The 23,629-nt window shown below is 48.9% G+C and overlaps 2 protein-coding genes across 2 annotated transcripts; one reads left to right on the top strand and one right to left on the bottom strand.

Moving 5' to 3' along the window:
* Positions 1 to 417: 417 nt before the first annotated feature.
* On the bottom strand, positions 418 to 4,388 carry LOC146193875 (uncharacterized). Its single transcript, XM_084602850.1, has 2 exons — positions 2,796 to 4,388; positions 418 to 2,731 (listed from the first exon to the last, which is right to left on the bottom strand). The coding sequence occupies exons 1-2, from the start codon at positions 3,107 to 3,109 to the stop codon at positions 2,485 to 2,487; spliced, it is 561 nt and encodes a 186-aa protein (XP_084458976.1). The 5' UTR covers positions 3,110 to 4,388; the 3' UTR covers positions 418 to 2,484.
* Positions 4,389 to 14,252: 9,864 nt separating this feature from the next.
* On the top strand, positions 14,253 to 15,846 carry LOC146193874 (solute carrier family 22 member 7-like). Its single transcript, XM_084600648.1, has 2 exons — positions 14,253 to 15,116; positions 15,643 to 15,846. The coding sequence occupies exons 1-2, from the start codon at positions 14,253 to 14,255 to the stop codon at positions 15,844 to 15,846; spliced, it is 1,068 nt and encodes a 355-aa protein (XP_084456774.1).
* Positions 15,847 to 23,629: the final 7,783 nt, after the last annotated feature.

The raw sequence follows: 23,629 nt of genomic DNA, 5'->3' as shown, positions 1-23,629 counted from the left end.
CCATCGCTGTGACCTGCGAGGCGTGTATCGTGGAAGTACTCTAGAAAATGCTTACGTAGGCACTTAGGAACGACCACACGAAATGCGGACTCACCACTGTCGGTGTCCGCAGCAGGTATATACCGCAGGATCAAACCATCTTCTGCTTCCACGTAGCAGTCATAGCTTCCGTTAAGCGCCCGGCTCCCTGCAGGGCTGGCGCTGTTCAGGCTTTGGCGTATCTGGTTGCACTGGTCGTCTGAAAGCTGAGCGTCAAGGAGCTGTTGACGGGACACCAGTGTGCCCCAGGTGTCGGCAGGAGCTGTCACAGCATGGACCGCGGGTGCTCGCTCTCCCTCGCCCGGAAGTGGAGCTCGTGACAGGGCATCGGCCACTTTGTTGAAAGTGCCTCTTCTGTATTCTACCCTGCAATTATACTTTTGGAGAGCGAGTGACCAGCGGGCCAGACGGCCAGCTGGATTTTGCAACCTCGAAAGCCACGATAGGGCCTGGTGGTCGGTCTGAATAGTGAATTCTGCACCATCCAAATACATGTCAAATTTCTTGAGGGCAAACACAATCGCGAGACACTCTTTCTCTGTCACAGTATAGTTCCTTTCCGGTGCCGTCAGTGTATGACTAGCAAACGCCAATGGGCAAAGCTTTCCTTGATGCTCTTGAAGCAATACCGCCCCAATTCCGTACTCACTTGCATCCGTTTGTACCGTGAATGGCCGGTTAAGGTCTGGAAGCCGCAGGCGTGCAGTATCCGCGATGGCTGCAGCCAGTGAACGGAATGATCCCTGCTCGGCTTCTGTCCATGACCAGCGGGCACCCTTCCGGAGGAGCTGATGGAGGGGTCGCGCCAGGTCAGCGCAGTTCGGGATGAAGTGGCGGTAGAATCCCACCATGCCCAAGAAACGCTGGAGGCTCTTTATGTTGTTTGGTGGGGGGAGCTGCAGAATGGCTTGAAGCTTCTCTTCATCCGGGCGAACTGTGCCCTGTTCCACAATGAACCCAAGAAGATTGATTGTGCTTGTCACCAACTGAACCTTGCCGGGGTTAATGGTGATGCCCGCCTTCTGCATTCGTTGAAGGACATTCGTTAGATGACGGAGGTGCTCTTCTAAGCTTTCTGAGAACACTACTACGTCATCCATGTAGGCCATAGCGTAGTTAAATTTAGCATCTCCGAGCACAATATCCATTACCCGTTGAAAAGTAGCAGGTGAATTGCACAACCCGAAAGGCAAGCGCACAAATTCGAACAGTCCCCGGTGGCAAGTGAAAGCCGTTTTCTCAATGTCGCAGTGGTCAATCGGGATTTGCAGAAATCCCCTACTGCAGTCAAGAGTTGTAAAAAATTTTGCTGACCCAAGTGAGTACATGACAGAGTCAACAGACGGGAAAGGGTAAGAGTCTCGCACTGTCACAGCATTCAGACGTCGATAATCGACACACAACCGTGCTGTTCCATCCTTCTTAGGCGCGAGAACAACAGGAAACGCCCAGGGGCTTTTTGATGGTCTCACCGCACCGGTAGCCACCATTTCGTCGAGGGCCCCATCCAGCAGCGCTCGCTTGTGGACACTCAAGGGCCTTGGATTGAATCTGATAGGACGAGCATTGCCGGTGTCAATCCTGTGGGTTAGTACGTTGGCCTTCCCCGGAGCCTCCGTGAACATTGCTGCAAAGGGCCTGAGCATTGTCTCGATTCTGCTTTTTTCCGCTGGTGACCCCGTGAAGGAATTCAAAACGGTTAGAATACCACAGCCTGTGATATTGGCCGAATGGCCGTTCGTGGCAAGCAACTGTGACTGTGGCTCAGCGGCCTTAGTCTTGAACTGAAATGCTTCTGTACCGGTGCCATACCGGTAGGTTCCCTTACTGAGATCCATCACGATTCCTGCCTTCACTATGAAGTTACGGCCTAGTATGACTGGCCAGGATAGTCCGGGAAGGTGTAAGAAACGCTGTCTAATCTTTCGACCATTTATAGCAACTGTTAGGCGGGCTGCTGAGGTTGCGGGTACTATGCGAGTCGATGCCATACGAAGGTTAGTGTTTACACTCCGCGACCGGACACATTTTGTCTCGCAGGAATTTTTCACCTGATCGCCGAAGACTGACACTGTAGACCCTGTGTCTAAAAGGGCTGGAAGCTCCAGTCCGGCCATTTTGACCAAGACCAGCGGGGTCTTGTCTGGTTGGCTTTCCTCAAAAAAAGTTGACGGGACTGCACTCACCGAGTGTTTGTAGGGCTTCTCGGGGTCTGCCTCATGCATAGCAGGTGGTGACAATGGTACCTGTGTCGAAGACACCTGGGTCGGTGGCACCTGGTTCGATTCAGGCAGGAAAGGTAGCGGCTGGATCAGCTCTCCCTGTGGTTGGCCACGTCTGTGCGGCCTGGCCGCTGGATGGTGCGATGACCAAAACACTCTCCCCTGTGTTGTCCTGGATCTGCGAATCGGAGGACAAGTTGTGCCCGGGGGCGACGCACGCTTCTCACCTGATGGCGACACCGTTGCACCCGGTGGTGACACCCACGTTGCACTGGTAGAAGACGTCCGCGTTGCACCCGGTGGTGACACCCACGCTGCACCCGTAGGTGACGTCCACGTTGCACCCGGTGGTGACACCCACGCTGCACCCGTAGGTGAATGGTAGCCGGCAGCCGCTGTAGGAGATCGCCGGGATTTGCGCGCTCTGACGTGGGGTGTCCCAACTGCTGCCACACAAGGGGTACCAGCGCCTGCGTATGGCAAGAAGACACGGGGCCCCGTCTGACCTGTCGCCCCATGAAATCGGCTCGTCACCTGAGTAGACGCATCAGGGCTTGTGACTCCGTGCAAGTCGCCAGCCCCCGTACGGCAGCCTGGCGTCTCCAGGCTGCGTGCTGCCGATGATCCCGGCCACGCACAGGACGGCTCAAGGCAAGTCTCTGCAGGGGGAGGTGGTTTGTACTGGAGCTCCGCCAGGAAAGATGCCTCGATGCGGGATGCTTCTCTAGCCATGTCATCGAAGTCCGCGAACTGGCGACGCCGGAGATATGGCTGGTACCTTGGATGGCACCGATGTATAGCATGAGCCACCTTCTCTGGTTCCGGAACTGCAGGATCTGCCCGCTCATGCAGCTCTTGAAAACTGCGCAAAAACTCTAGCAAACCCTCGCTTTCGCCTTGCGTCCTGGTGCAAAGCTCGTCTTTCATACGGATGTCATAGTCAGGCGGCAAAAACTCTTCTCGAAAACGGTCTATAAAATCCTGCTTTGTTGTGAACGGCCGCTGTCTACGCCTCCAGGTTGCTGCGGAACCTACCAAAGCTACGGGAAGCACACGCGTGACCAGAGCGCTGTCCGAAATTGCCATTGCCATCTGATAATCGTCGATTTCATACAGAAAATCGCACACAGATTTCTTATCGGCGTATCCTTCAAACCTTGGCACGGCCAAATTCAGCCGCAGCTGATTATCGCGATACAAGGGAGTGGGCGTTAACGAAACTGCCTCGCTTCCTACCATTTCTCTGAAATGTGCCTTTGATTCCAGTAGCTCGTTCAGGAGGCCAAGAATTCCGCTACAAATGTCCGACGGTTTGCTTTTCCTGTCTTCTGAGCGCTCATGCTCGGAACCCGCCCGTGTGGGAGGCCGAACTGTCTCCGTTAACTGGGCGCTTGCACCCGGTAAGTCCGACATCGCTGCGCACGAGACTGCATGAACCTAACCTCAAATTGGTACACTCGCGGGGCAAGCCAAAGCTCGAGTAGAAATCACGTTGGGCGCCAAATGAAGGCTCCGCCTTCTAGAATACGGGTTCGCGAGCGATGGTCTCGCCCGACGAGTGAAAACCAAGTCTTTCTTAAAAACACCGGTTTATTCCGGATCAACAGAAAAGTATAAAATAGAAAAGAAACAGCAGTGGTCAAAACTGCGCTGGAAACATGCCGTCGAAGTTCGCGACAATGGACTATGCAGAATAAAACGGAACATGGGTCAGGGCTTCACCGCGACAACACAAAACACACTGCGGCGCGGATAGGGCGAGTAATCGGGCCAAAGCGTTGATCACGGTACAAAAACATTGCTACTCGCGTGGCAGCACTCACGCTAACACTCCTAAGGCTTCCTTGAAGGCGCCGCTTCCGTCTTCGCCTCGCAGGACTCCGCTCCGTCGTCCGTGTACATCCCGCCGGCTTGGGACGCTGCCACGCCCCCCTTCTCTGGCCGGCCGCCCGACGAAAAAGCCCCGAGCCCTGCTTCCAACGCGCTTATCTACCCTCTGTCTCGCGCCGATAACATGTCGCCCCCGCTCCGGGCAGCTCGCTCATGCGTACTCGCGCTGCCCGGGCGGACACCAACACAAACAGAAAAAAGCGCGCGCGGTTCGAAACGCTAAAAGGGGCTGTGGGGCCCCACATAGTGAAATCAGGAATGCCTTGGTAGTCCCGCCCTTCCCTAGGAATATGCATCCAGAATTTAATGTCGAAAGAAGGGCCAAACGAGCTGAAGCTCTAGAGCGACGGTTCAAGAACATGGGAACAAAGGAAGTAGTCTATGTTGATGCGGCAAGTGGCAGAACAGGTGCGGCGGTAGCTTCGGTAGTCGATGGCCGAGGGGCACCGGTATCCGCGGCAGCCATCAGAGGCCGCAACATAGAGACTGCGGAGGAAGTTGCGATAGCGCTAGCTTGCGTAGGAACAGAAGCCAAGTTCATAATTAGCGACAGCAAAACTGCCATTCAAAATTTTGGGAAGGGGAGGATATCGCCGGAGGCGGCCAAAATCCTCACCCAAAGAACAATAAATAGGAAAATTCAGTTAATTTGGACACCCGCTCACGCTGCCGTCCCTGGTAACGAGGCGGCTCACGAGCTAGCCCGAGCTCTCTACTTCCGGGTAGCCGTCGAGCCCCCCGAACACTGGGCATACGACGAGCGTCTGCAAAATTATGGGGAAATCATCGACCAATATAAATTGGGACGTAGACTGGTACCCCCGCCAGATGTTAGGCTAAATAATAGAGAAGCTGTCGCGTGGAGGCGGCTACAAACTAATACGTTCATGAACCCGGTCTGGGCGTTTCACGCGCTACCAGACTTTAGGGACAATGATCTCTGCAAACACTGTGGGGCGAGAGGGACCCTCGACCACATAATTTGGGAGTGCCCACAATCTCCAGGGATAGGGCAAAATATTACAAGTAGAGAAGCCTGGGATACCCTGCTGCGAAGCGCGGACCCTGCGATCCAGCACCGCACCGTCCATCTGGCGGAAGAGGCCGCAAGAAGCCAAGGGCTACCTGCCAGCCTCTAATCCGCGGGCGCACGACTCCCCGTTTCCGATGGAAATAAAAGTTGTACAACCAACCAACCTGTTGCTCCTCTCTGGTTTCCACGCATGCGCACAGTGACCTGGTTTACACACGACGAAATGCGCTGCTGGCTAGCGTAGTGTGATCCTCGCTACAAAACGCAAGCAGATGCGACAAACGAGCCAGCAGCGATGATGGCATTGTAACCTGCTAGCTCGGTGAAGAGTGACCTGCCGCTAGCCGGCGGCCGAGTGCCTAGACGCTGAAGGAGTTTTTAAAACCCTTTAAGGTATCGAGGAGTATTCATTCTGGCAATAAACTCCTGTTTGTAGAAGGAGCATAATCATCCAAGACTCAATTTCACTTCTTAATTTTGTCACAGTAGTAAAAAAGGTGGTGTCCTCAACTTCTTACAAGGAATTTCATAATATCGAAGTAACGAGTATAAAAGGCGACGTCAGCCATTTATTCTCCTATTTGGGCTTGTTTATGTTAAAAGGGTAGCAACCCAAAATTTGGTGCTGCCTATGACATCGTTTTATTGCATTTTTAAGAGCTACTTGGAATCAGGAGGCGCCGCAACGTATAAGGCAATGCAGGCCCAGTGAGTATGATCAGTTATTTTCGTGCCTTTAATTCTTTACCTCCATGATTACGACAGCGACAAAGAACGCTAACAAAAAATACACTGCGGTCAAAAGAAAGACACGACACAATTATTACCGCAATAGCATTAGTGATCTCTTTCGAAGAGAAATGTGGCGTTGACGCCTCGTCGAGAAGATGCTGATTGGGAGAGGGGGACTTGACGTCAGAGCCAACGAATTTAACACAATAGAAGAATTTGTCGCTCAAGTGCTGGAATAAAATGTATGTCCCCTATGTCGCTATCTGGACACGCTGCCTCTACGCCAACAAGGAAGCTGTCGCACAACACTCTTAAAGGCCCACTGTCCACCTTCCGGTCGGAAATATTTTCTGCACCGATGACTGTGAGACTTCGCCCCTAGAACGCAAGGCCGCAAAATGTTTTTGAAAAGAGCAACTAATAACGCAGTTACAGCCATCGCAATCACCCGATTCTGTCATGCTTCTCTCCTTCCGTTCCCTCGCAAAGGTTTTTCACTCTCCTGCCCGAGGTCGTCTAGCCTCCGCAAGACAAATTCCCCTTCCTCCTCCGCGTTTGGCGGGTGGTGGGGCGTGGCACTCCGCGAGCGCGAAAAAAAAAAGAAAAAAAAAATGGCCGAGGGAGCGCGCGCCTCTGGATTCAGTCTGGCCGTGGCGAGGGAAAAGCGCGCAGCGAGCTGTAGACACCCATTCTTCTCCCGTCAGTCAGCGAGACGGACCAATGGACATCATTCGCGGTAGGTACGTCATTACTGGAAACGGGGAAGCAGGAAACGGGGAAGCTGGCTTCCCAAAGGGGAGCATGAGAGAGCTTTGATTTGTATTTTCGATGCTTTGGGGCGCGCGTGTGACTAGCATTTTGCACAGACTATCTCCGGTACCTGATCGAAACACTGGGCTCCTTTGCTTAAAAGGGCCTTCCCTGGACAGTGGCCAAGTGCTCACCGCATGAGGCGGAGATCCGCCATGACGGGAAGCCACTCGCCGCTCGATAGGCAGCAGGTCGCGAAGCAACAAATCGCATAAGGCTTTGACACTGTATGTAACTTCCGCTATACATTTTTTTTAGAAACTTTGATCTTTTTTTATTCGAGAAGTTTGCCATAAGGAATTTGCTTTCCTAGTACCGTTTAAGTGAGGAACCTGCAGCTACTCGCTTCATCTTAGCCAAGGAGCAGGGTTGGGAGTCTAGTGCTGTTCGCCGTTTGCGACACAATGTGCTTGCCGCTATTGTATTTGTATTATACATGCCGTCATTGCACTCGCCGCCGCTACGATGGCGAACGACGGCTGTCGTGACGCGTGTCTTTATCTTTCTTTTTACCTCATCTCTTAACTCTCTGCCTGCAAGAGGCAATGGTGGTGGCTTAGCTACAGAGACAGTTTGCTTGGCCGTGCATTTTTTTTTACTTCTTCCTAGAGTCGCAACAACATCTGACCCATACATATGAGCGCGTCGAGTTCTGTAAAATTTGGCAGGTTAATAACGGATACAAAAGGCTATTGTGGGTAGGTTTTGGGGATTAATAAAAAAAGGAGGGATAGAAAGTCACTTCTTAAAGTTGTGCATCGCATAGTGTAGTTTCACATCACTGCACCGTGTCCCTTAAAAACGCCAGATATTTATCAGCGCTTGCTGTTTAGCCTTAACACATGACACTAGCATATTTATACTCCCCTTGACCAAACGGCGAGACGGCCGAAACAGAGCAACACTTAAAACACTCTGTCACCGAGCTCCGTTTATTCGCACGGGTAATTGTTGTGCTCTCGGATAATTGCACATACACACAAGGGACAATGGCCACAGCGTCTGAAATGGTATTATATTGCGTGACGAGATAAAAAAGTATATTGTAATATGATAGACAAAAAGCCCTACTGAAAAATTGGAAACAAATCAATAACTTCGACTGAATGTGAAACAAATGGTAGAGACCAGAATCGGCGCACCTAGCAGCAAATTCGTTCAGAGGGATTAACAAATTTATGAACCGCAGGGAACGATCCGTGCCCCAGTAATGCCTAGCTGCAGAGTAGCTTCAAATGAAAGAAATTTGAAATAGTCAAATATATAACTATTTGGTTATAAGGAATTTCAAGGAAAACTTTACTGAAGGACGCGAAACAGTGAAAGTAGAGGGAAAAATGATCCAGTGACTCGGGTTCACTGCAGAATGAATACATGGCTGCGGGCGAGGAGCCAGACTTGGGGGGGGGGGGGGGCGGAAGGGGGGGGGGGATTAAAGAGAGTAGTCCTACACCTGAATTTTGTTAGAGATAGCTCGCACTGACGTTTCAGGCTCTGCCCTAGGGTCTGGTATACTGCAAATATATAATACCAGCGGAAACGATACGCGATGGAGTCGTCGCGCGACGAATCGCTAGGGAAAATGGCCTCATGCGGTTATCACTTTAAATAAACTTAAGTATACTCATTTTTTGCCACAACTTGAAGGTACATGCATTTTTAGGCAGTAGTGAGATCGACAAGAATTCGAGCTTGATTTTTAAGTTCTTAATATTTTTGACCAATTGATCCTTGCAGGCACGCGCCAGTCTCTTGACTGCGAAAAAGAAAAGAGCGAAGAAGAATGCCGCATGTTTAGTCAAGACCGTGGTTTCTTATAACCAGAGCCCAGTAAAATGGATAAACTACAAATTTTGTTCGGCGTCATTTAAAAGAGCCATAGCGTAGGCAAAGGACAAGTACAATGAAAATTTAAATACTTATTTGTCAAACCCTAAGCACAGGAAGGCTTTGTATCGTTTCATGGAGCGAAATAGAAGCTCACGCATTTCTCAGTCATTAAGTTCAATAGAGGGTTTACAAAAGTAAGTCTGGCAACCATGAGCGGTACGCTGATCACGCGCTGCCCGCCATATTTTGCTCGCTCTATCCGTTCGCTTCGTGTCTGTCCGTCAGCGCTCGCCGTTCTGTTCGCGCTTTTCACGTTTTAACCTAGTGTGCTGTGCTTGTACCTCTGCTCTGTCCCTGGCGGTTTTTGTTAGCGACGCTTAAAAGCATATTTTGACAGCCGAGACGTGGCATGGCCCACCGGCCGCGCTGCCGAACGCAGTTACAAATTGCTCTACCAGTCGTGCATGGGCCCCACGGCAATCCGTGTAGCGTCATTCCTATCCAGTTACAGTATCCAGTGTTTTGTAATGTGGATTGTTTTTGTCTGTGTGCCTTTGCTGTTTACTTGAACGCCTATGAGAGACGATCGCGAGTTTGTTTGCGTGGTTTGCGCAATCACCGTCGCTCATCCTCCTGGTAGATACTTGGTTGGTGAAATGAGCGAGGATGCATTTTATTTTATGATAAAAGAATCGTGCGTAATTTGACGTAAGTCGGACTGGCGCTGAACACTTTCCTTTCCATGTCGTCGATGCAGTATTTGGCACGAGTTTCGAAAATAATCGGGGGCTTCGTAAAATAAAATATATGCCATGATAATTTGTGCTTCCAGTGATTTAAGATTGATTGGTGTGCGATAGGCGATGACGAGTGAATTAAACCTTCGTTATTAATTGATCAATTGACGAAATAAAGAAACGAAAAAAAGTGAAAATTGTAAATTAAGGGTTTAAAGGTGTCAGAATGCTCAGAATGAAAAACCGGTGCTTGATGATGCTAAGGAAGAAAATTTAGAATGTGTAAATGATTAATTGAAATGATTGAAGAATGTGTTCAATAGTGTCAAATTGCTCAGTATGGAAAACGATTGTTGCTGACGCATGAGTATTGGCGTATAAAAATATAAATCTTCAAATAAAATAAATCTAAATAAAGAAATGATAGAAATATAATATAAATAAAACAGCTAAAATATAAAATGTGAAGAAAAAAACATCGTGCGTGTGTGTGTATGAGAGAGAGAGACGCTATCGCGTTATATCTTTAACGGCGGAGCTTAAGTGTCCTCGTAATTTTTTATAACGATATGATATAATACAAATCTGACTTTATGAACACAGCCAGTTGCCCCAAACACAAACACATCGCAGAAATGTAAGTTGACCATTCAAATTTCTTTTCGTTTCAGCCGAGTTCCTCTTCCTCAGAGTTCCTCGAAGTTTCCCATGTCAGCGCTTTCATGTGAGGTTACAGCTTCAAATGTCTACTATCTGAGAGAGGGAATAAACAAGAAATCGGCATATTTACAAATTCCACTGAATTTCAGGTAGCAGTCAATTAGCGAACCATCTGGTGGCTCGACAAAACAAACAAAAGTGAAGCGCACGCTTCGTTATTTTATCAGCCGCGCTGGCAGGTATGAGGCACAGAATGCGAACCTGAGCTGCGCGCTCTGGACGTGGACCGGTCGAAACGGGCTGCACGTGAGCATATTACAACACACTAGTGGGATGTCATCTTTTCCTGCTTTACTAGACGCCGCGGGTTTGGTAGCCGCTTGCTTTTGCAGCGTGAAACATGCACCTGGGGTGCACTAGACAACCGTACTGCACCAGGCACTACCATTTCGTACGACTGTGAAAAGTACTTTTGGTAATCATGCCCGTGTCTTAAATCAAATACACAATGGTAAATGCAACCTGCGTACAAAATGTTTCAAAGAACGTATTTGGACTATAGCGTTTGTTAGAGATGCATTGCTCCTTCTCCCGTGTTCTCCATCGCAGCATAAGCTTCTCCTTCAAGTTCACAAGGCTCCATAGCACGCCAAATAACCTTGCTGTTTTAGGAGATAGCACGTTCTGTGAGCTAGCTCTCAGTCAGAGGGACGTGCAGTAATGCTTTACATGATGCAAGTGACACTTGTGAAGCCGATTAGAACTGCAAACAAACGGTCGCAAACACGCGTATACCTTGATTCCGTGCGCGTCTACGACGGTGCGCGTGCTGCAGAAGGGCACGCAACAACATGCTGTCATCATTCCGAATAGAGCTTAGTGCTAACAGTGACTGCTGTGATGTTAAAAAATGGAAGAATCACTTGTGAGTATTAAAATGCACCTTTCGGTGCATGCACGGGTTCCACGAAGGCGCGTGTTGACAGCGTTCTCGATGGGAGGCGCGGGCGGACTGAACAAAACATGGCCGCCGCGCACAGTTTCTGTTTCTTTCACTAGATGGCGCTAACTTTTGTAAAGCCTCTATAGTGTTGTCTCCACAGGAGGCAAAGGATGAGTTGGAACCAATTGCACAAGGGCACGCATTACGTTTCCAGGAGCAGTGCAGAGTTTCCTTGCACGCTCCCATTTTCTGCTCACACTATGTTGAGGTTGAAAGGTCAGAACTTCTATCTGTCATTTCTTCCATGCAAAACTCGGCTCCAGGTTGGGACGGGGTTACGATGGGTGTGCTCAAAATTTTAGCAAATGAATTCACTTAGTATCTCCTGAATCTGGTCCACGAATCATTAGAATCTGCATGGCTGCCGCACGTCTGGAAAGTGGCAAAAATTATATTGCTCTTGAAAGACCCTGGTAGAGGATTTTATGTTGAAAACATTCGGCCGATAGCTTTGACTTTGAATCTAATAAAATTAATAGAAAGAATTGTGCATGGCAGCCTCTCAAAGCATATTTCAGAGGTTAATGCTTTGAGTTCTGCCCAGATTGATTTCCGCAATGGGTGCTCAATATGGTCTGTACATGTTGATTTATAAAGCAGGATTCATCTTGCAATGTGCAACAAGGAGGTATCAGCGTTAGTGACGCTCGATATAGCTAACGCCTATGACAGCATTGAACATTCCATTCTACTAAACAAGTGGTCATTATCACGTCCTCCGTTCTACATTTATGCTTAGATCAGGAAATTTTTGAAAGGACGAGAATTCTTTTGCACTGATGGCTCATTATTCTCAGATACCTATGCACAGACAAGAGGGGTGCCCCAGGGCCCTGTGCTCTCACCACTCCTTTCTAATATATTAATGTGCGATATTCCGGTTCATCCTGATGTCACTGTATATGTATATTGTCACGTAGTGGTGACAAGGCCGTACACGCCCAAAGTAGACACAGGCGTGATGGTACTGAAATAACTCTTTATTGGGGTTGACTTGCGCCCGTAAAGGAACTAAGCAACTCGGCGGCGGCGATAGCAAACGTGCTCGTCGGTCGTCGGACAAAGAATGCTCGTCACACTCGTCAACGCTCAATTTAAAGGCTGCACAGACCAATCTAGATAAACGTCGCAAACAGCTACCAGCACGGGCTGGAACATTGTGGAAAGACACCCGAGTGGCCGGAACCTTCGAGACAGATCTCGGTGCATCTTTCGCTACAACAAAACTGATAAAGGTGTGACTTTCGACATCGAGCATTAACAAACAAAGATTACGGAACTGATACGCGGTCCAGAATCAGAGTGATAAGCCTGTATGCCGGCGGCTTTTAAAAAACAACAAATACTGTTTTGAAGGTTTCGCGGCAATATGCAGATGACATAGCATTCTTCGCCTCTGCAAAAGATATTCATGACCTCTATCGTTCACTACAGGCTCACCTAAATGCACTTGAGGTCTGGTTGGACAAAATTAAATTGGTTTTAAATGTGTCCAAACGTACTGTGCTAGTTTTTAAAACCAAAACCCCCTTATATGTTTCGTTAAACTACCGCTCAGATGTCATACCTCAAGTGGAATCTGTGCGGTATTTAGGCATTACGTATGATGCTAGTATGGATTGGAGGCCTCGCATTAAGTCTAATGTTCAGAAAGGTGAGCGTGCCCTTGGTAGGCTCATACGGATAAGTAATAGGAAATTTAGTATGCGTCGAGACACTCTTCCACATTTGTACAAAGCCTATGTGAGACCGATTCTGGAATTTGGAAATTTTCTTGCGATCATTTGAGGCTACTCCAGGTATGGCTATACCTATTTTTGTGTCAAACCCCGCCCTCTTTCTCAATCACCAGTGGCCAAGGGTCTGCATGCCCCAGGTTGCTTTCACGCAGAGCATTTTAGCAAACATTGGTGTGGACCTCGGTTCTATATGTCCTATTGGTTGCTCCACGTCCTTTGTTGATATAAATTATGATTCTATATTTCCAACTAATGTGAAGCACTTACCTTCAGGTCTGATATCCAGTCTCCTATGTGATCACCTTGAAAAGTTCCCTGATCACACTGTAATTGTCACTGATGCGTCTGTGACTACGCTGAAAGCAGCGATTGGAATTTTTTTCAGAGTCTCTTTCCTGGAGTTTTTCGGTGCGTGTCCCGGATTACACACCGATATTTTTAGCAGAGTTTATGGCAATTGGACTAGCACTACTGAACGTTCCCTGCAGTCAATCAAAAATAATTTTTCTATCAGACTTTCTGTTTTGCTGCCACTGGAGTCAGCACGGGATGCTCTTTTGAGCTGCTCACTAAAGTATTTCATACCGGGGTGGGTGAAAGAACTACGCTTCATCTGGGTCCCCGGTCACTGCGGTATTTTCCAGATCGAAGCGGCAGATTTCCTGGCTAAATCAGCTCTTGATGCATCCGTTTCATGTACCATCCCTAATATCACCATTTTTGGAATGTCCTGGTTTCAGCGTTATCAATACCTAGCCGCTTCGTGCAATGAAACCTTGCTATCTACAGCCGAATACCAGCATCTCATATACTCATGGAAAGTTCGTTCATGTAAATTACGGCAGTGTGAGATAACTATGACTCTCACGAGATGCAGGACTCCTCGCCTAAATCTTTATTTATGTAGATGCGCGATCAGCCCCACAAACCTTTGTGAGGCTTGCGATGAGATTGAAAATATTGATAACTTCCTCCTCGCTTGCCGAAGATTTTCACATCGGAGGAGGGTGCATTTAGAAACTCCAATTGCACGCTTGGGATTTACGTTGTCGGTCCCGCTTCTACTCTCCTTCGGTGCGAGTGCGAAAGGATTTGCGTTGCCTCAAATTTGTCAGTACTTCCATAACTACATCACAGCTACGGACAGATTCCCTTGCTAATTGTATTCCACATTTACAAACTTCCAAATTTTTGCTTCGTATTTTTTCTTTCAATCAATTTTGTGATCTTAAATCTTATGTTTTTGTTTAGTTGATAATTGCTTTATTGCACTATTTCAGTTCGTGTAGGACATTTGGCAGTCCACACTGAACCCTGGTCAATCCCCCTTCGTGGGTATGTGCCATATATCAAGGCAGAAGAAGAAGAAGACCTTGGTTCAGTTTAGGGCAGCTACAAATACCTCCCGTATTAACGTCTAAGATGCTTCTGCTGTCTAGACGCAGGCTCAGTCGAGTAGACTTAGTGACGAGCGACTGCTATGACTGCAGTGATGTGTTCGGTCATGGTCATTTTCAGCGCTGGTTCTTCAATCTCGTTATTTTCTCCGTGTGCGCAATGCAGTGCCACACCCTCGCCTTCAGTCTTATCTCTGGTGACGTCGACCACTGGTGCAAGCAGCCACAGGGCGAAATGAAGGTGCCTGCGGCCTCCTGGAGGAACTCGGCAATCCCTCTAGAGGCGGACGGTCGCTTCAGTCGATCCAGCGTCTACAAACACCCAGGTCACCCTAACGACACGCTGATTGTTGACTGCGAGGATTGGGACTACGAACCGGAGTACAGCAAGAGGACCATCGTAAGTCAGTGGGACTTGGTCTGCCACAGACGCTGGTTGCGCGCCATGGCGGAGAGCCTCTACATAGCCGGCTCGCTGATTGCGATGACTGCCGTCGGGCAGATGGCGGACCGAGTCGGCCGGATGCCCGTGCTCCTCACAGCGATGGCGGTGCTGCAGCTGGCCACGATGGGCGGATGTTTCGCAACATCATACCACATGTACGTCCTTTCAAGGTTTCTCAACTCTGGCTGCGTGGCAACTGTCGCCGTCCTCGCCTGCACACTATTCTTTGAGGCATCCACGCACGAGAACAGCAACAGGGACCTGTGTGCCGCCATGTGCGCAGGCTTGCTGATTGCCGAGGTATGGCTTGCTGTGACACGGCTGCTCAGAGGGCTGAACTGGATAGTTCTCCAGATCTTCATGCTGTCCCCGACTGTCCTCACGTTGTACGCGGTGTCCGCAGTGCACGAGTCAGCCCGCTGGTGCATTGCAGTAAACGACATGGCCAGAGCCGAGATGCTCATGATCGCTGCCGCCAAAGAAAATCACTTTCCCGTTTCGAACACTGACTGCATGCTGGAAAGGCTCAAGGCAGAGGTTCAGAGGACCGAAATGCGCATGCTGCTCACAGCAGGAGACGTAACTAGAGCAAAGGCAGTACAGCGCAGCGCGTTCGTGATGATCGGCTTATCGTTCATTGCTTCGTTCTCACAATACTCATTGATGGCCGTCGAGGACAGGGTAATATTAGGAACAACTGCTTGGTTCCAGTGGGCCTCAAGCGGAACCAACCTCGCAAGTTGCGCGCTGCTCTACGCTACGTTCAGAAAACTCACCGCAACATCTACTGGCCGCAGCAGTAGGAACGCTCGGTGGCGTTTCCTGCGTGATAAGCCTGAGTTTCGCATTGGGATGCGCTTACGTAACGACATTGTTCTTCCTTTTAGCCAAACCGCTTACGTTCGCGGGCAAAGTCCTCATATTCGCCAACGTCTTGGAAATGGTGCCGACGCGTGTGCGTTGCGGGGCGAGTTGCTGGCTCTTCGGTTTGGGCCGCTTGGGAGGGGTGTGTGCCACAGTGCTGTCCGTGTGGCAAGACATTGGGCGTGTCGATGTGCTTTTCGCCCTAGCTGGGACCACGCTCTTTATGATGCTCCATGCCCAGCTCTTTTCACAGCAGCCGTCGGAGAAGCCAACTTTGGCCATCCCTTTATCTGCTGCGGGTTCCATTCAGAGTGTGGACTTCATGAAGCAGACGCTGAACTGGCGGAATGTGAAGAAGGAACGAACCAGCAAGCCTCGTGGCAGTGGTCAGTCATCGAGGTACCAAAGCATCGAGCCGAGACCTGTGGACAGCAGACTTAATTAGAGTGTTGTGATTTGTGACGCAAATGGGTTTTCAGTCTCATCACTGTAATTTATGCTATCTAAGCACAACGTTATGCGAATGTAATTTATTCGATCTGTCGAATGTTTACACAATTTCTATGCCGTCATGTGACACTTGTATCAAGGCCAAACATTGGATATTGGATGCAATGCATTTTTTTTGTGTTGCTATTAAGTTGGCTTCCAATGTGGTTTGCTTTTGGGGTTTAACGTCCCAAAGTGACTCAGGCTATGAGGGACGCCGTAATGGAGGATTCCAGAAATTTCGATGACCTGGGGTTCTTTAACGTTCACTGACATCGCAAAGCCCACGGGCGCCTAGCTTTTCGCCTCCACCGATAAGCAGCCACCGAAACCTGCATTCGATTCCGCGTCCTTGGGCGCAGTAGTCGAGCGCCCTAGCCACTGCACCACCCCGGCAGGCTGCCAATATGTGCATGACCTATACATTATTAGTGGAGGAGGTTCGGAGCCTACTAAAATAGTCTAACGTTTTTTTTTATTACGTCTTTATTTCTGCTTACGTTTGGCGTTTCCCTTGCGGCAGAACTAAGTTGTTTCATGGATGTCGGGGTGGGGGTGAGGGTATGGGTGGGGGTGAAGGTTGGGATAGATATGAGGGACCGGTGTCCACTTCTTCCTCGAGGTAGGGTCGTCCCGAGGTCGGCTCCGCGAAGTAATGGCCTGGTCCTTATTCTTCCTTGAAGTAGGAAAGAAAAGTTCGCCAGAGCCGGGTTGCGTCTGATGGCCCGATGTGCGATGGGGGATCGACCCTTGCCTGCAGGGTTGCAGGTCGAAGCCCACCCAGGGACTTGAGTGCTCTCTCCCGTACTGCGTCAAAAGCAGGGCAGCTCCACAGGAGATGTTCGGCCGTGCCTCTGGCCGGGCATGTCGGGCACTGAGGAGAAGGGTATACCTGCGGGTTTATGAGGTGCAGCTTCCCGGGTGACAGAAGCTGACCAGTCTGGGCTCGGCGAAGGAGTACTGCCTCCACTCTCCGGAATGAGCTACCTGGACGGCGATATAGTTGCTCAGGGTTGGCCAAGTGCTGGAGTATGCTTCGACGATAGCGTTGTGCTCGATGCCATGTCTCCGCCCTATCCATATGAGGCGACGACGGATGCGTAACGTCCTCAGGGGGCCACGAAGAGGAAACGAATGTGGATCCAGGGAAAGGTGCGGAAAGAGCTGCTGCGCGCGCTGCCTGGTGTGCCTTTTCGTTTCCAGTGATTCCTTCATGTGCAGGAATCCATTTGATAATTAAGGTGTAGCCCTCCTCTCTCAGGCGACGGGCTTGTGTTCGAATAGTGTTCAGAATGGCATAGTCTGCTCCCCCTGCGTGGCATGCAGTGTACGCTGCTTGTGAATCTGTGTAAACATGGTAGGTGCACGGAGCCCGATCTTGTCTTGCTACTATTCGAGTAATGGCAAGTCGTATGGCAATGAGTTCGAGATTGGTAACAGTGTGTTCCTCGGAAAGCCGTTGAACTACCGAGGTATCTGACACAGAGTCGTGACAAGCTATAGCTGCGCAGTGTTGAAACTGAGCGGCGTCTGTGTATAGTTGGATAGCTCCTTCCTGGGCTAGCTTGTGTGACATCTTCCTATGACGTTTGGCGGCAGCTTTGCGCCTTTGAGGATTAGCCGAACTCATATTCTTTGGTAATGGTATACCATCTATTAAGTCAATCAACTCCCATGGTGGGGCGGCGGACGAAAGCGGCTCTAAATTGCCAACGTTGTAGCCTAATGCCTGCAGGATCTGTCGGCCAGCCGCCGTTGTGGAGAGACGGACTCGCTGGGGTTGCAATTGCTGCTCTGCCAGATCCCGAAGGGCATTAATATTGCTGCATCCGTGTAGGTTCACTACTGGGCAGTACTGTGGCAGACCAGTAACTAGGCGCATCGCCTTGCGATTTATTCGCTCAAGCTGAAAACGTTGGGTCGCGTTAAGTCGCATGTACGGATATGCGTACAGGATTTTCGATGTTATGAGTGCTAATGCCATCTGACGGAGCCCCACCTCCTTGATTCCCCATCCACGCGCAGAGACGCGGCGCATGAGGTGTAAAGCCTGATGACAGCTAAGCGTCGTGTTATGAAGCCAGCTTTTGGCTCCTCCATCCTCGTCAATAAGCATGCCTAGTATACGGATTGTTGGTTTCCGGCAAATAACCGAGTTCCCTAAATGAAGAGAGATAAGTTTGCGTTCTGCCTCGGCTCGCACCCGCGGACCGTTAATGACAACCACATACTCGGTTTTTTCCGGAGAGGTTTTCATTCCCCATTTCTCGATGTATTCATGGACGGCATTGAGGCCTGTCTGTAGGGCTTGTTCTTGCTCTGCAGGGGACCCTGAATTGGTCCACAGCGTTATATCGTCCGCATAGACGGCGAAATTGAGACCGGGTATCAACGACAGCATTGGCGGGAGACCTGACATAGCTATATTGAAGAGAGCCGGTGATAAGACAGCGCCTTGGGGGACACCTGTTTGGTTGCGTTGCCAACCACCCTGAGTATCTCCAACCATTACTGAAAAGGTTCTTTCTGCAAGAAAGGCTTTCACGAAGCGGTAGAGGTTGCCGCCTATCCCCACTTCCTGGAGCCGGCGAAGTATGGTCGAGTGGGGCACGGAATCAAACGCCTTTTTGACGTCGACCCCAACAACCACTCGGAGCTGTGCGCTACTAGGGTATGCGAGAACGTCGTTATGAAGCCTTCTGGGAATATCTTGGGCGCAGAGACCTCGACGAAAACCTACTTGCATAGGATACACGACGTTGTACTTGTCTAAGTACCATTCAAGTCTTCTTAGACGTCGCGTCGCGTCGCGTAGCTAATTCTGCTAGTCACATACGCTTGTACTAGTTTTGAGAGAATTCTCTTTTTCAGTCGTCTCTCGTTGACGTCTAATAGGCCCCCGAATCCGTATCGCGTGATTCTCGAGCTTATTTGACCTTTCCATTGCAAATGTTTGCAGAAATACAAGAAATTGTACAATAGCAGTGGACACCGTTGCCGAATGTGTATAGAGGGCGGGTTTATCCTGCTCCCCAACAAAATCAGAACTTCTGCTCATGCGTAGTAAACCAGGCACAAGGGGCCATACCCAAATCCGGGTGCACGGTAATGGACAACTTATACCGGAGGTGTCCGTCATACGGGTTCTTAGAATTTACATCCAGAAAAACGGCTGAAACACAGAGTCCCTCAATCGCCTCATGGCTAGTGTCTATGAGAAAGTGCGTCTCATACGTAGAATCATTAAACGGTATTCGAGTATGAAGGAAACTGATCTCGTCCGCCTGGTACAGGCTTTTGTCATTAGTAGAATTACCTTCACGCTACCATACACAACGTGTTGATTCCCCGATCAGACGGGCGTTCAAGTCCGCACTTGGTATCCCCATAAATAACTCCCCGGAGCGCGTCAGTGTCCCCGGAGTCCACAACACACTTAGCGAGCTGGTAGATGCCCACCTCACCTCTCAATACGAACGGCTAACCCACACACCGACCAGACGCTTTATCCTTGATGTCCTCTCAATCAGTTACCCCGCAACAAGGCAGGACAAAGCGCCACTTTCAATTAGCCTGCGGAAAATCGTACCTCTCCCGAAGAATATGCCCCCTGAATTTCATTCAGGCAAGCGAGTAGAAAGAGCCAAAGCCGTACACAAGCAATACCAGTTCAAAAAGACGCGGTCTATGTCGATGCAGCCGAACACGTGGACCGTAATGCCTTGACGATTGTGACTGTAAATTATCAGGGTCAACAGCTCACAGTCGGTTCGATCGTTATCAACGACCCGCAGGAAGCGGAGGAGGGTACGATCACCCTCGTTATAAGCTCAACCTCAGCTCTTCATATAAATTACGACTAAAAAACCGCAATAAGAAATTACAGCAAAGGCAAGATATCCACTGTAGGACTCAAATTTCTGCTTTTTTTTTCAAACGCCTCACTGTTCAATGAAGCTCATCTGGACACGAGCACATCCTTCTCTTCTTGGAAATGAGGCTGTCCAGAATTTCGCCCGAGCCGGGTGATGGCACAACCCCTCATGAGATGGACGAGGGACCGCATGGTTTCCTATCAAGAAATTACACTACACTTCTGTTAAACACGTACCTTATACCCTCTGGGACGCAAATCTCGCACAATGGAAAGGAGGGCACCTGGCGAAAATTGCAGACGCATTTATTTCCAAATCCAGTCACCAATGTCACTGCATACCCTGAATTATACACCCCTTACTGTAACTTATGCCACCAGAGGGCTAACTTATATCCCATCTTATGGGCACGAGAGGTGGTGGATGTTTTTGCATATTTTAGGGCAGCGACTGAGACGTCAGAGCAAACGTACTGCTTGAAGTGCGTAAGTGGGGATGGCAATGTGGGCTGCAGGGAGCATGATTATGGAAGCCACTGAGCAGAGTGCCTCCTGAACAGCCACGAGCTCAGCGCAGAAAGATGTAAGTGGTTCCGAAAGCTTACATGTAGAGGTCTGATTCAGGCTAGGTCTTCATGGACAATAGATTGCTGTTCTGGCTTCACAGGCTTGCAGGCTTGCATTCACATACACTACAATGGACCCTGAGTATCTTGCGCTTCAAATCTCTGGCGAAGCAACGATGCCGAGTTGGCTGACGTTGGTATGCGGAGGTCAGTTGGCTTGCTGTCTCCTAACTGTACAAATTTCCAGGGAGGGAGACCTGGCGCAGGTGGTTAAAGAATAATGTGTGACGTCGCATACGCCCTCAGTGCTTGCGTGGAATGTGGCAAACTGGCCTTGAGTCTGCGAGCATCACCGCGCTGCTGCACCAGTTCATCAATGGTGTTGAGCTGCGCATTCTCTTCTAACGCAACGACCAATGTGAGTCCTGGAATGCATGTTATGGTCCTCATAGCTCCTCGATTTACGGCTTCAAGGCGGTGCCATTGTTCTTTGGTAAGATCCTGGAACTGGGCCTGATAAACAAACGTGGCTGCAGAAGCGCCCTCACTAACTGGCGTGCAACCGACGAGCCAGCACCCCCCTTTTAGGCGCAATTCTCCTTATCAAACTCAGTTTGAAGCGTTTGCTGTTTTGCCTGAGAAAGCCAAGCAGCCGCTGATCCTGATTGATGAATTGTTGAGTCCAGAATTCTTATGCTCGGACTTTCTTGTAGTGGGGTGCCTATTAGAGAGAGACGAAATGGATTTGAAGTAAGTTTACGGCATCGCCAGCGGTTGGCGACAGACGTGTATGCTGGACTCCGGAACCGGGGGGGGGGAGGCAGGGGGGGGGGGCAGGGGGTCCAGGGGATTGAAACAGGACGTGCGCGAACTTTCTCACGTGTACATTGTTCGCGTGTATACTTCTTTGGACATTTTTTATGTATTTCATACGAAATTAAGGATCCAGGTAGAACGAAATGAAGAAGATGGATTGCATGGTATGAAGAAGAACTGAACAAGGGTAAATGGGGTACGCCTCAGTCCGCAGATGAGCCAACGTTTCGACAAGCGGACTTGTCTTTGTCTGGGCATAGCGATTATCACTGGCAGGGGTTTAAATACGCTTTTGCTTCCGAAGAAGAAAAGCTGGGGAGGGGAAAGTGGGTGTGGAGGAGGGGGGAGGAGAGGATGGTTGAGAAGAAAGTGGGTCATGAAGTGAAAGAAAAAAAAAGAAAAACAAGAAAAATCTTCAGTTTGTACTTATCAGCCTGGAACCAGGGATTCTGTGGCCTGCAAAAGAAGTAAAAGCGGCAGTACCAGGAAAAAACCCACAGTACTGGGTAGATGTTTAGTCACCACTTCGGTGGGTTTGGTGCAGATACACCTTACAAAGGGAGGCTTTGCGAAGTGGCCTGATAAGGCATATATCTAAGAGGGAAATTATCTAAGAGGGACAATTTTTAAAACTGTCTGCAAATGTTTGTGTGTGTGTGGGGGGGGGGGGGGGAGAAGTACAAAGTCACAGGATAATAACCGCACAGGAAACCGCGACTAAAATGAAAAAAAAAATAACAAAATATGTTTGAGGAAAAATGCAAGCAACAAGTGATAAGGAGGAAATGTGTTTAGAGGAACCTGTAAGGTTATGCTATTGCGGAAGGGAATAGAGTGTATATGCGTTGTGAATAAACTGTACAATTAACGCTATTTGAAATTGTTTTCCCGAATAGTTATGATGCAGAGGGAATATACCTAAGGGATTCTAACATTCCCTTAGATATATTTATTCCTGCTGGTTCCAATGTTCTAAATTTATGAATTAGATATGCCTCTCTATATTTTCTGTCCCTTGCAGATTTAAAGCCTGACTGGAGAATATATAAGTTAATTTCTTCGAACTTATGGTCTTTTTGATTGAAATGCTGGGAAACTGCTTTCGGGAGGTTTTTGCCTGCGTCTGCCCGATGTCCATTAAGCCGTATGTTCCCTGGTGGTCCTGTCTCTCCGATGTACTGTTTGTGGCAGAAGGAGCATTCTAGAAGGTAGATAACGTTTGAAGATGGGCAGGTAAAGCCTGATTGTATATGAAAAATGAAATCGCTTGAATTGCTTTTAACCGTGGTGTCTTTTTGTATATGACGGCACGTCTTACATCTAGGTCGAGAGCAATAGTGTGGTTGTGTTGGAGGCTTGTTGTCGAGTTTAGAATGTACTAGAATATCTCTGAGGTTTGCGTTACGTTTCTATGTTACCCTTGCTGCCTCCGGAAATATTTTCTTGAGGCATTCATTACACGTTAGCACGGATTGGTATTTCCGCAGAATATTGTTTATGTTTGGAAGGGCATTGGAGTATTCAGTTACAAAAGAAGGCTGGCGTTCAGTGTTGGCCTTTGGTCGTTTCGTGAGCACATCGTTGCGGTTTAAAGTGCTTGCGTTTTCGAGGGCCGTATTAAGGTAGTTACCGGGATATTTTATCTGTGGTAGTGTTGCTTTCAATGAATGTAGTTCGTTTAGGTAGTCACTATCATCGCTACATATTCTTCTAAGCCGTATAGCCTGTCTTACAAATATCCCTTGCTTACAATGCATCGGATGATGACTCGTAAAATCTAGGTATTCTTGCTTATCCGTTGGCTTCCTGTACAAAGAAGTTTTAAGTTTCCATTTTCCACTGACACCAGGTTTCTAGAAAGTCGACTTTTAATTGCGAAGACTGACATGTGAATGTAATGCTATTGTGATGATTATTAAGATGCAAGACGAACGACTGAAGTTATTCTGATCCATGCCGCCATATCATGAAAATATTGTCAATATAGCGAAGGTATATAAGTGGCTTTTCCGGGAATGAATTTTGTATATTGGATTCTATAACTCCCATGAATATATTCGCGTCAGTCGGCGCTAATGGAGTACCCATGCTGGTTCCAAATATCTGCAAATAATAGGATGAATCGAACTCGAAATAATTTAAAGTTAGGACTAGTTTAAGGAGCGAGAGATAAACTTCAGAGGCACGCGGATGGTGGTTGTTGATTAATACTTGGGAGAGGGCGTCGATACCTTTATTGAAAGGAATATTAGTGTGAGTGCCGCGACTTCAAGTGTATTAGCAACTTTCACGTACAGTGCCGCCGCCACGCGGCCGCTTCCGGTACCGCCCTTGGAGGGATACTCGGAGAACGGCTCGTGCTCCTCCAGCTTGCTGCTGCGCCTCCCGCGAAAATTTGTTACGTGGAGCTCGGTACTGCAGCTCCTGTAGTATGTAACTGCTTTTCGAGTTGACTTTGGCTCGGAGCCATGACAATAGATTAA

The sequence above is a fragment of the Amblyomma maculatum genome, chromosome 4 (assembly GCF_055883805.1).
Source record: "Amblyomma maculatum isolate TAMU_Amacu chromosome 4, ASM5588380v1, whole genome shotgun sequence".
NCBI lineage: Eukaryota > Metazoa > Arthropoda > Arachnida > Ixodida > Ixodidae > Amblyomma > Amblyomma maculatum.
Note: the sequence above shows the minus strand (reverse complement) of the source record. Positions and strands in the feature narration are given on the sequence as shown.

Bases quoted from the DNA above. Each gene is read 5' to 3' on its own strand.
- LOC146193875 (XM_084602850.1), bottom strand. From the start codon at position 3,109: ATGAGCGGGCAGATCCTGCAGTTCCGGAACCAGAGAAGGTGGCTCATG. The intron at 2,732-2,795 runs GTGACGAGCCGA...TGCCATACGCAG, and splicing joins GCCCTGATGCGTCTACTCAG to GCGCTGGTACCCCTTGTGTG.
- LOC146193874 (XM_084600648.1), top strand. From the start codon at position 14,253: ATGCAGTGCCACACCCTCGCCTTCAGTCTTATCTCTGGTGACGTCGAC. The intron at 15,117-15,642 runs GTAACTAGAGCA...CTCCATGCCCAG, and splicing joins TGCTGCTCACAGCAGGAGAC to CTCTTTTCACAGCAGCCGTC.